Genomic DNA, 12594 nt, shown 5'->3' on the forward strand with positions numbered 1-12594 from the left:
TCCAGAGAGCATCCTATGGGGCCTATGATAATAATAGCCAACATTTATATAATACTGAAAGAAATAAAGGGGTTTGCCCAACGTCATGAAGCCAGTAAGTCTTGGACACACAATCCTTGGCCGCTTTCCACTAAAATACAGTGCCCTCCTATCAGTTTCTTCCAAAATACATTCAATTAAGCTTCGCTTGAAGTTTATCACCAAAATGGACAATGAAAATACTCTCCTACCTTGTCCCACCCAGCAACACTAATTCTCCAATGTGTGGCTTTTTTTTTTTTTGGTGAGGCAATTGGGGTTAAGTGACTTGCACAGGGTCACACAGCTAGTAAGTGTCAAGGGTCTGAGGCTGGATTTGAACTCAGGGAGTCCTGAATCCAGGGCTGGTGCTCTATCCACTGTGCCACCTAGCTGCCCCTAATGTGTGGCTTTTTGACCCTGTCACAGCCTTCAAAGCGGCAGTTCTGATCCAGAGGTGGTACCGCCGCTACATCGCCCGCCTGGAAATGAGGAGACGATGTACGTGGAGCATTTTCCAGTCCATAGAGTACTCGGGGCAACAAGATCAGGCCAAGGTACAGTGGCTAGGAGACATTTCAAGGGCTCCTTTCTTGCCAAATTTGTCAAAATAGCCAGAGCCTCCATCTGTCACTCTCGGGTTTGGATCTCATCTCCAGTTTAACCTATTCCTCTCTTCTTTGGCAGCTCCACGATTTCTTCAGCTACCTTGTAGATCACTTCACCCCAAGTAGCCACAATGAAAGTGAGTATGACTCTCCTAGAGAACTTTCTGTAGCATCCAGACTTCATTAATCAGGGGTTTGGGAAGAAGAGGTTGTGTGTGTTCAGAAGTGAGAGATTCCATATGAAGATGTCAACGGAAATCTAGGGGGAGTAGACAAAGAGAGACTCCAAGTCATTTGAATCCTCTTCTCTCATTTCTTTTCCTTCTCTCTTCGGGCAGAATCCACCAGATCTCAGCCCTAAATCGGATGATCCATGCTTTTCTGAGTTGTAATGTAGTACCTACCTAGATTTGTTTCCATGGAGATATCCACACACATTCCCCTCATCCTTGAATAACTGCTGTCCTCTCTCCCCTTTGGAGTTCCCTTTTCTGCTTTAGAATCTCCCCATTAATAGGACATAATGATGAAGTCAGAAGACAGAGACTTTTCATAGTGCCCTCCCCTACCAGTGTCCTATGCTTTCAAAACTACGTCTCCTCCCTCTCCTTCCCTCTACCCTTCCCAATGTCTTCAATGAGTTTCAGGTCCGCGTTAAGAGACACAACAGAGTTAGTTTACAAAACAGGAATATGAAACCTCTGAGGTTTCTTATAACTCTAAAGTTCTGACTCTTACTCACTTCAGTATCCCAGAAGCATTCAACAGGACTTTTTTCTGTCCTGATTAGGGAACTTTCTTAGCTGTATGTTCACGGAGGAGAGACTGCTTAAGGACTCCGAGATGGAAAAATACTGCGACTATGAATCTATAGAGGTGCCAGACTATTACACCGGACCCCACGTCTCCTTTCCTCTCCTTCCTGACCATGCAACTACCTTAGTGGAAGCTTTCAAACAGAAAAAAGTAAGCCCATCAGGTGAATATGGATCATGGCGCCCAGCTCGTGAAGACCTACGTGTCTTGTTATGTATGAAGATACCAGATTGAAGGAAACACCTTCAGACTGCCACTCTGTCTTAAGGGTGGCAACTCTGGAGATAGCCTTTCATTCTGTATTCAGCCAGGGTGGAAAGGCTACATCAGTTAATACGGTCTAGAAATCATATGCACACACAATGCTTATTCACACATATATGTATGTACATATATGTGTGGATGTGCCCACAAATCCATATACACAAATAAACACATACACACGTATATACATATACACACATATGGCGTTGTGGGTGTGTACATGTATGATACTACACATACACGTGTGTGTACACAATGTGTGTACACATAGGAATTGTATATTTGTATATGTAATTACACATTAATTAGAATATATACATACGCATGTTTACATACATTATATGACAAAATATTTGGTTGATATAGAGACTTACACAGACACATGTCTAGTATACACATATTTATATACTGTATACATGTGTGAGAGTACGGACACATTATGTACTCACACACAGGTGCATATCTGTACGCACCCACATGCAGGCATGTGCACACAATACAATATGCATACACATGAGATACATGCCCATATCCCACATGATCTGAATAGTGTGGTGTATTAGAAAAAGCATCGAACTTGGGTTAGAAAGTCCTATCTTTGCAACTTCCTGTGTGACCATGGGCAAGTGACTTCCTCTTTCTGGGTCTCACTTTCTTAAATTAATGATAAGAGGGGGTGATGGTAGGGAGAGGAGAAAGCATTTGGGATGATCGATTTAAAGATCCAGAAGGGAATGAAATGTACAGATTCTTGGATGGAAAGGTGTGCAGGGGCAGGAGGTTCCAATGAGGATTCACAGTCTTTTTTTTTTTTTTGTGGGGCAATGAGGGTTAAGTGACTTGCCCAGGGTCACACAGCTAGTAAGTGTCTGAGGCCGGGTTTGAACTCAGGTCCTCCTGAATCCAGGGCTGGTGCTTTATCCACTGTGCCACCTAGCTGCCCCCCTCAGTCTCTTATAATTGTGACCATTTAGAAACATCCACATAATAAATCCCAGGTCTCTCTTCACTCAGAAACACCCCTCTTGTTTTTCATCTCTTTCCCTCCCTGCTTTTTCTCCCAGTAGCAGCTCCATGCTCGTTATGTCTTAAATATCCTACATGAAGCCAGGAAGCATCTCATACAGCTGCCAAACATCAATCACATCTCAACCTGTTACAGCGAGGAGATCACAGTGTGTGGTAAGTAAGAATTCGGGCATACAGAGAAAGGTTTTATTGTTTGGAAGCACAAGAGGGGAGGATTTCAACTGGATTGTAATCATGAAAAGTCCTAATTGAGGGCTGTGGACATCATGTACTTATAAGAGGGGAAAACTGCTTACCCCTGCTTCAGTGAAAAGATATATGTGGGGGGGGCAGCTAAGTGGCGCAGTGGATAGAGCACCGGCCCTGGAGTCAGGAGTACCTGAGTTCAAATCTGGCCTCAGTCCTCAGACATTTGACACTTACTAGCTGTGTGACCCTGGGCAAGTCACTTAAACCTCGTTGCCCTGCCCCCCCCCCCAAAAAAAAAGATATATGTAGCTTCGCATCCAAAGGCATGCTAGTAAATATTTAACAACCAACTCTGGGTGGGACTGGAGGTGGGAATGAAGAATGTGTGCAAGACATACTTTTATGTTTAATCTACATTAACATTTTTCTCCATCATTTTCTTTAGTCTAGAAAATGTACAAAACAATAAATCAAACCCTGATTTATAACATTTGCCCATTTTCAAGGTGCAAATGTTCACAACAGGTTCTGAAGGTTGATTTGAGCTGGCTCTAGCACATCCCAGCCAAGGGGTGGGGTCCCCCAAGATCATGCACCAATTTTTTTTTTTATCAGACCAACCAGAGGACAACTTACCTTAAGGGAAAAGACATTTAAATAAGTGGAGAGAAATATTTTCTGCCGCTCCCTCCTTTCTTCAACACCCCCCTCCATTTCCAGTTCTACTGGTAGAAGAGGGAACGCATTTAGGGAATGTGTTTGAACAGGTAGCACTTGTAAGCAGGACGATGCATCCTCCTATCATTTTGTTTTCCTTGAACTATTATTTGGGGACCACTGCTGGGACCAGTTTGCTTGTTTCCCCTAAGAGTTTCCAATATCTGCTGCTAGTCTGATGAAATCATCAGGCTGTGAGCTGCTTTTTTGCTGCTACTGCAAATTACTGACTTGCTCTGCTGTTCTAATCTCTCCACTGACCTGCCATCTGCTAATGTATTATTTCCTTGAATTACCATATGCAGGTGTGCCTAATGAATTTTTCATGGTTGCTCTTCACTGCTGCCACCTGTTGGTTTGCTGTTGAAATGCAACTGCTATAAGACCCTTTTCCTCATTGGAGATGGCATTTCAACTTCATGAACCATCTCAATTCTTTGTCCCAGACAGCCAACCACCAAGAGACACTCTTAAGCATTAACTCTGCCTTTTAAACTCCTTTTCTTCTGCCTCAATTACCACTCCTTGAATTCATTCTACTCTTAGAGTTAGGGCAAAAAAATCCCTTTCAACTTCCAACTCTCCAAATTAGTCAGAAATTTTCACGGTTCTCTCATCATTGAAGTCGCTGTTATCCCTATATTCGTTTACTTCATGTAGTTCCCTCTCTGAAAAAACATTACATTGTTTACCCCCAGTTGTTGCTATTACTGTAATACAAGAAAATGCTATTCATATCTTACTTATGGAAAAACAAAGAAACCAACAGGTCAGGGACTTCCTTGGGTGGGTATGTGTATGTATCTTTTTTTCTCTGTAAACATTAGAGAGAGCAACAAATACCAACTGGAACTGATTATGTTTCCTCTGCCTTTGTTAGGAGATTTACATGGCCAGCTGGATGACTTAATATTTATATTTTACAAGGTATGACTGTTCAGCAAGACACATAGATTACTCATTTAAAAAAATATTACTTGTAGTTAGAAATTGTTTTTTAATCCTATTAGATGCTTTTAAAATGGCCCAGTAGTAAGTAACTTAAAATCTCAGGATCTCAGAGTTGGAAGGGGATGTAGAGGCAAGTAGGTGGAACAGTGGATAGAATAAGAGACTTGGAACTGAGTTCAAATCCTACCTTAGACACTTGCTAACTGCGTGACCCTGGATACTTCACTTTAATTTCTGCCTGCCTCGGTCTTCTCATCTATAAAATGAGAATAATAGAACCTCCCTCTTAAGATTGTTGTGAGGATCAAATAAGTTAACTGCATAAAGTTCATTGCAACCCCCCCCCAAATTATAAAGTTCATTGCAAAACTTAAAGAGCTATACAAATATTAGTTACTCATTATTATTAGTTATCTAATCCAAGCTATATCTAAACAACATCCAAATAAGAGTTCTTAATGTTTATTGTGCCATTGACATCTTTGGTAGTCTGGCCAACCCAACCCTGCAGACCCTTTCTTAGAGGAATGCTTTTTTTTGAGGGGCAATAAGGGTTAAGTGACTTGCCCAGGGTCACACAGCTAGTAAGTGTCAAGTGTCTGAGGCCAGATTTGAGCTCAGGTCCTCCTGAATCCAGGGATGGTGCTTTATCTACTACGCCATCTAGCTGCCCCTAAGTAATGCTTTTAAATGCATCAAATGAAGAGCATAATATCACAAAGGAAACCAACAATATTGAAATATCATTATCAAAATATTTCCTTAAGGAGCAAGTTCACAAACCCCCAAGTTAAGAACCCCTGCTAAAACATACCTGACAAATGGTCATGTGATATTTGCTTGAACATCTCTAGTGATAGATGGTCCTCCCTCCCCATGATGGGGACTATATTGAAGCAACCCATTCTATTTTTGAATAATTGTTTGTTAGGAAATTGGGCCATTAGGGGCATCTAGGTGGTACAGTGGATAGAGCACTGGCCCTGAAGTTGGGAGGATCTGAATTCACATCTCACCCCAGACACTTACCGTGTGACCCTGGAAAAGTCACTCAACCTCAATTTTCTTAAACATCTGGGGCTATCTCCAGTCATCTAATTGTAGATCTTGCCACTGGATCCAGATGGGTCTGGAGTAGAGAATGAGGCTGGTGACCTTGCACAGCCCTCCCTCGCTTAAATCAAATTCACTGCAAGCCATGACATCACTTGATGTCATTCATGGTCCTCTTCAAGAACCAAGGACAAACACCAACCACCCAATTCTTCTGTTTGTTAGGAAATGTGACCATATATCAAGCCCAAATTGGCTTTTTTGAAGCTTCTAGAAGCAGCATACAACAGTACCATGTAAACTTCCAGAATTATTCTAGTATGATATTCTATGATTTTTAGCTTATATAAAGTGATAGGTAGACAGATTGTAGAAGGATTTACTGTCCAACAACTCATTTCCTCCTTTTCTGATAAGTAATAATATAGCGATCCTAAACTTTCAAGAGAAGTGAGGTTAAAATTTCTTCCACATGCAATATCATAGGGAACTTCTAATTGTATAGCAAGTTGTACATAATAGATCTGCAATTTTACGTGCAATCGTCTTTTCATTATGCTATGTTATTGGAAATGTTTGCTTTATTCCACAAATTCAGAATTAAATGAATGAATGAATGCTTGTTGGATTAAAAAATAAAATAAAAAGCAGGTATTGTCTTTTACTTTTCTTGTATCCCCGCTGCTTAGCACCATGCTTGACATATAGTCACTTTATAAATGTTTAGTGACTGACTAACTGATACAACAATATTTTTGCACATTCGAAGCAATCCTTTTTTATTGTATTTGTATTGCTTAGGTAACCACATGACATTCCCCCCTTTTTTTCCGCTTCTAAGTCAGCTAAAATCTGTTGCTTCCAAAATTTCAGAATTATCTGCTGATATTTCCTTCTCTCATTTTTCTATTAGAATAGCATCGGGGCAGCTAGGTGGTGCAGTGGATAGAGCACTGGCCCTGGATTCAGGGGTACCTGAGTTCAAATCCAGCCTCAGACACTTAACACTTACTAGCTGTGTGACCCTGGGCAAGTCACTTAACCCCAATTGCCCCTCAAAAAAAATAGCATCAACCACATGGTTTGGTTTTGAGCTTGTGCTGTGTTTAGGCTTTGGGCTTCACCTGTCAAATGCTCCTATTTCTTTTAACTTTGATTTTCTGTTCCTTACCTTTTTTCTGACTAACCTCTAGCTATGCTTTCTTGCCATACAGAATGGTCTTCCATCCCCTGAGAGATCCTATGTATTCAATGGGGACTTTGTGGATAGAGGCAAAGACTCAATTGAGATTTTGATGATTCTCTTTGCCTTCATGTTGGTTTACCCAAAGGAGTTCTATCTAAACAGAGGAAATCATGAGGATCATATAGTCAATTTACGGTATGGAAACAAAATGTACCTAGTTCTTAGATATGCACTTGGGACTATTGCAAAAAATTGATTTTTATATAAATCCTTCATTTTTCTCTACATGTTCTTTTCTTTTTTTTCTTTTTCTTTTTTTTGCGGGGCAATGGGGGTTAAGTGACTTGCCCAGGGTCACACAGCTAGTAAGTGTCAAGTGTCTGAGGCCGGATTTGAACTCAGGTACTCCTGAATCCAGGGCCAGTGCTTTATCCACTGCACCACCTAGCCACCCTACATTTCTTTTCTAAAGAAGTATTTTATTCTAAATTTCACAAACACCAAAGTAGAAGAGAAAAAGAAAATTATATGAAGAACTATGAATTTCTATCACATACTGGTTTTTTTTTTCTGTAACAAACTCAACTAGTTACTTTCAAAACTGTCTTGTTTTTGTTTCCTTCAGAACTTTCTTTTATTCTAGTCTGTGTATTTTTTAAAATGTTTCGTCCTCTTTTATTTATCTTTTCTTTCTTTCATTCTTTCTTTTTTCTTTCAACAAGCTCTCTTATCCCATTCCCCCCTCCATGAAATAAAGAAAAACACATTCCTTGTAACAAATGAATAAAGTGAAACAAAACAAACCCACACAATGGTCACGTTCAGATACGTGTGTGTCATTGTTTACCGTGAGTCCATGACCACTCTGTTCAGAGGTGGGTAACGTGCAAGGGTCTGCTGATAAATGTTAACAACTATTGGGATTTGGCAGGGAGGAGTATATGTACAATACACTGTTAAGTTTAATCTACATTGTTAATATTTTCCTCATTGCTTTCTTGTAAGTATAGACACTATCAGCAAAACAATGAATGAAAAACCCTGACTTGTGGCATTTGCTGATTTCCAAGGTGTAAACACTCAGGCTGAAAATTTAACTCTCAAGAACCAGCTTGAGTGGGCAACAGCAGACACCTGGCACGTACTTCACCACTGGTCCTTTAGAGTCATGACTGGTCATTGTATTGATCAGAGATCTAAAGTCTTTCCAAATAGCTTTTCTTAACAATGTTGCTATTACCCTATAAATTGTTCTCCTGCTTCTGCTCACTTCACTCTATATCAGTTCATATAAATTTCCCAGGTCTTATTGAAATCTTTTAAAACTTCTTTAAAAAAAGATAATATTTCTCCAAATCACTAATAAGAGAAATGGGAATTAAAACCATTTCAATATTTTATTTTATACTTATCAAGTGATGATAGAAGAAAGAAATAATGTTGGAGGAGCTATGTTGGCATACATCCATATTATCAGTACAACTGTAAACTGATCACACCATTTTGGGAAATAATTTGAAATGGTATCAGAAGGATTCATATCTTCCCACATAGCAATCCTTCTACTGGGACTGGAACTCAAATACAAAAATAAAAGGCCTCACAAAATATTCACAACAGCATTTTTGTCATAGTAGAAAAAACTGTAAATGAAGTAGGTATCCAGACACTGGTAAATGGTTGAACAAATTGAGATTTATTAATGAAGTGTAATATTACTGTACTAGGGGCAGCTAGGTGGCACAGTGGATAGAGCACCGGCCTTGGAGTCAGGAGTACCTGAGTTCAAATCCGGCCTCAGACACTTAACACTTACTAGCTGTGTGACCCTGGGCAAGTCACCTAACCCCAATTGCCTCACTAAAAAAAAAAAAATTAAAAAAAAATATTACTGTACTAAAAAATGGAACTTAGGTGTAATTTTGAATAACACAGGAAGGCTTATATCAATTGATACAGAATGAAGAAAGTCGAACCAGGAGAATAATAGCACAATGAATACAATTACGTAAAGGAGTGGTTCTCTAAGCATAGTCTGGAGATTCTTGGAGGTCCTAGAGACCCATTCCAGATGTCTACAAGATCAAAACTACTTTCATAATAATATCAAGATGTTTTCATTCCTAATACGGCAAATATTTGTAGATATAACTGATATATAAACAAAAGCTCTTTGTTATGTCCACAATAATTTTTAGAGTAAAAAGGAGTTCTGAGACTAAAAAATTTGAGAACTACCGATATAAAGGAAAATAAATAAAAAAGCCATCAAGCAGGAATGAAATGCAATGATGAATGTTAATCCCAGAAGACGATTGATGAAAATGTTGATGAAAGTCTTCTCAGTAAAGAAGTAGGGGACCATGGATGTCAAATATGACATGATAAAAGACATGGCTGCTGTATTTTTTTTTTACTGTTTATATTACAAGGGAAGGTTCTGGAGTTGGGGAAGGCATATTAGAGTATTTTCATAAATAAAAGACAAGGACATCAATAAAATTTCCAAATAATATAAAATTACTCTTGTTTTTAAATCTAGATATGGCTTTACCAAGGAAGTGATGCACAAATATAAGGTACACTGTTTTTTAAACCTAAACCCTCTGCTATGTAGATAGGTTGGGTACATTCCTCAAAATTCATTACTTCATCCATTCATCTCTTTAGGTAAATGGCAAGAAAATACTGAAGATGCTGCAAGAAGTTTTTTGCTGGCTTCCATTGGCCACTCTTATTGATGAGAAAGTCCTGATAATTCATGGTGGGATTTCAGATAAGACAAACCTAGAACTTTTGGAAAAACTGGAAAGGCACAAGGTATTGTCAGTGTAATCAATCAATACAGATTCTCCTGTGATGCCAGATCTCTATCACCACTAAAAATAATTAGTATTTAATTGTTTCTGGCCATCCAAACAGACTTTTTTTTTGGTGAGACAACTGGGATTAAGTGACTTGCCCAGGGTCACATAGCTAGTAAGTGTTAAGTGCCTGAGTCATATTTGAACTCAGGTCCTCCTGACTCCAGGGCTAGTGCTCTATCCACTGCACCACCTAGCTTTGTTTTGTTTTGTTTTGTTTTTAGTAAGGCAATTGGGGTTAAGTGACTTGCCCAGGGTCACACAGCTAGTAAGTGTCAAGTGTCTGAGGTTGGATTTTAACTCGGGTCCTCCTGAATCCAGTGCCAGTGCTTTATCCGCCACACCCCCCAACGTAAGGATTCTTTTTTTTTTTTTTTAAGTGAGGCAATGGGGGTTAAGTGACTTGCCCAGGGTCATACAGCTAGTAAGTGTCAAGTGTCTGAGGTCGGATTTGAACTCAGGTCCTCCTGAATCCAGGACTGGTGCTCTATCCACTGCGCCATCTAGCTGCCCCACCACCTAGCTTTTAACAGAAAGGCCAACTTTATCCAAATAATTCAGGCCCAAACCACTTCGTGTCTATTCTCTACTTCACTTTGCCAGTGAATGACTGGACCATGAGAATTTTGTTTTCTTTACCCTCATCTGTCACTGTAAGAGTCTGATGTTAGTGAGAGAATGAGTTCCACTGAATCTCAGCAATGTTAAAAACAATAGCTTTTAAGGTTAGCAAAGCACATTAGATATTATCTCAATGGATCTTCACAACCCAATAAAGTGGGGGGCTATTATTATCTCCATTTTACTGATGAGGAAACTGAGGCACAGGAAGATTAAGTGACTTGTCAAGGGATAAGTGATTCATAAAACAATTATTCTCCAAAAAATTTTTTAAAGGTCAAAACCTGATTTTATTATATAATACAGTCCTAAGAACTGAAATAATATGGATTTTATTTCTTGAGCACCAGGAATCTGGGGTGCTTCATGCAAGGAGGCCTGATTCTGATTTAGAGCAAGCCAGAGAGCTGTCTAATCTAAGCTGAGGAGGCTGACATAGCATTTCCAACATAGGATTTGAGTTTTATTGAGGTCATAGAACAAAATCAACCTTTACTCAGTTGTCTCTGACCCAATACTCAGGAAGATAAATGTTGGAGCAGAGGACTTCATGTCCTGACTGGCCCCAAGATAATGAACTTTGGGCAACAAAGTGGAGTAGTTGTGCTTAAATGAGAATCACAGCCCAAGATACATGAGGAGAGGAGACCAGAGGCTTGGGGGAAGAATAAGTCTTTATAGGTACCTCCTTATCTTCTACTTCCCAAATTAAACACAGTGTAGTGGAAAGAGCAATGGGTTTGGATGTCATACTTGGGTTCTAATCTTGGCTCTACCATCTACTGTATGTGTGACCTTGGGAAAATCATTTAACCTCCAAAGAGCTCAGTTTCCTAATCCATAAATTAATGTATTGGAAGTCCTTTCCAGCTCTAAATCCCATAATGGAAGAAGGTGAGGGAAAGTAAAAGAAGGGGTATTGAAAAAAATCTATCATGTCTCCGACATAAAATATTTGTGATGTTCCAGTTCTTATCAATTTCCTTTAAAGTTCTAATTCTTCGATGGAACAGAAGGTGGGCCGCTTACCTTAATCAATAAGGAAGTTGACTCAAGAAAGATGTGTCCTTTTCCATCAATGCCTAAAAATTATTTGCTCCCCTGTGAATGAACAATTCTCTAGTTAACCCTGAGAATTCAGGCTTAATCAATCAATTAACAAGCATTTATTAAACACCACTGTGTGCTTGACACTATGCTAGGTAGTAGGGATGCAAAGACAAATACAGAGCTGCCTCTGGCCACTAAGAGATTACATTCTACTAGGGGAGTCAATATTTACATAAGCATAAAGAGAATATTTACAAAATACATAAAAGGTGACTTTGAGAAAGGACAAGAGGAACCAAGAAGATTAGGTTAAGTGACTTGCCCAGGGTCACATAACTATTGAGGGATAAATGATTCCTACAATAATTACTCTCAAAAATATGTTTAAAAAATTCCTTCATGGAGAAAGAAACAAGGCATTCTAAGAAGAGAGGACACATTATATTCCAGGTATTGGGTATAGCCAGTGCAAAGACATGGTGGTGGGAGATGAAGTTTCTTGTGTGAAGAACAGTAGGAAGGCTGTCTGTCTGGACCAAATGTGGGTAATGAAGTGATCTATAATAAGTCTGGAAAGGCAATTGGGAGCCAGGTTGTGAAGGGCTTTACATGCCAAACAGATGAGTTTATGTTTCATCCAAAAGATAGCCACTGGAGTTTATTCAATAGGAGAGTGATATAGACAGACCTGGTCTTCAGGAAAATAATTTTGGCACCTATGTGGAAGATTGCAAAGGAGAGAAATTCAAGAAAGGGAGACCAATTAGAAGGCTGTTGCAATAATTTTTTGCATATTAATAGCAGACATGTTTATTATTATATATCTATCAGTGCAGTTTCCAGTACCACTTAAAACATGCATATTGTCCTAGAGAAAATCAGTTTCCAGTGTTTCTTATTTAATACACATAACTGTAAAGCCATCATAAAATATGAGGGAGGTATATCACTAAAAAATAAATCATAGCGGGGTAGCTAGGTGGCGCAATGGATAAAGCACCAGCCCTGGATTCAGGAGTATCTGAGTTCAGATCTGGCCTCAGACACTTCACACTTACTAGCTGTGTGACCCTGGGCAAGTCACTTAGCCCTCATTGCCCTGCCCAAAAGAAAATCATATTGCCCATACCATGAATCAGTTTTTTATATAGAACAAGAGTTTATCAGCATTTACCTGTAATTCCCATATTAAATGGCAAACATAACAGATGTATACCTTTCATAGTTC

At 39.3% G+C, this 12594-nt stretch overlaps 1 protein-coding gene across 1 annotated transcript in view; it reads left to right on the forward strand.

Annotated features, from left to right (window-relative positions):
• Positions 1–12594, forward strand: part of PPEF2 (protein phosphatase with EF-hand domain 2) — a 40807-nt gene that overhangs the window by 7381 nt on the left and 20832 nt on the right. The window contains exons 2-9 of the mRNA XM_043972354.1: positions 448–575; positions 706–763; positions 1417–1592; positions 2774–2888; positions 4522–4568; positions 6860–7026; positions 9374–9410; positions 9502–9651. Of these exons, the coding sequence (XP_043828289.1) occupies positions 448–575; positions 706–763; positions 1417–1592; positions 2774–2888; positions 4522–4568; positions 6860–7026; positions 9374–9410; positions 9502–9651 (878 nt within the window). The remainder of the gene's footprint in view (positions 1–447; positions 576–705; positions 764–1416; positions 1593–2773; positions 2889–4521; positions 4569–6859; positions 7027–9373; positions 9411–9501; positions 9652–12594) is intronic.

This window comes from Dromiciops gliroides, chromosome 6 (assembly GCF_019393635.1).
Source record: "Dromiciops gliroides isolate mDroGli1 chromosome 6, mDroGli1.pri, whole genome shotgun sequence".
In the NCBI taxonomy this organism is placed as follows: Eukaryota; Metazoa; Chordata; class Mammalia; order Microbiotheria; family Microbiotheriidae; genus Dromiciops; species Dromiciops gliroides.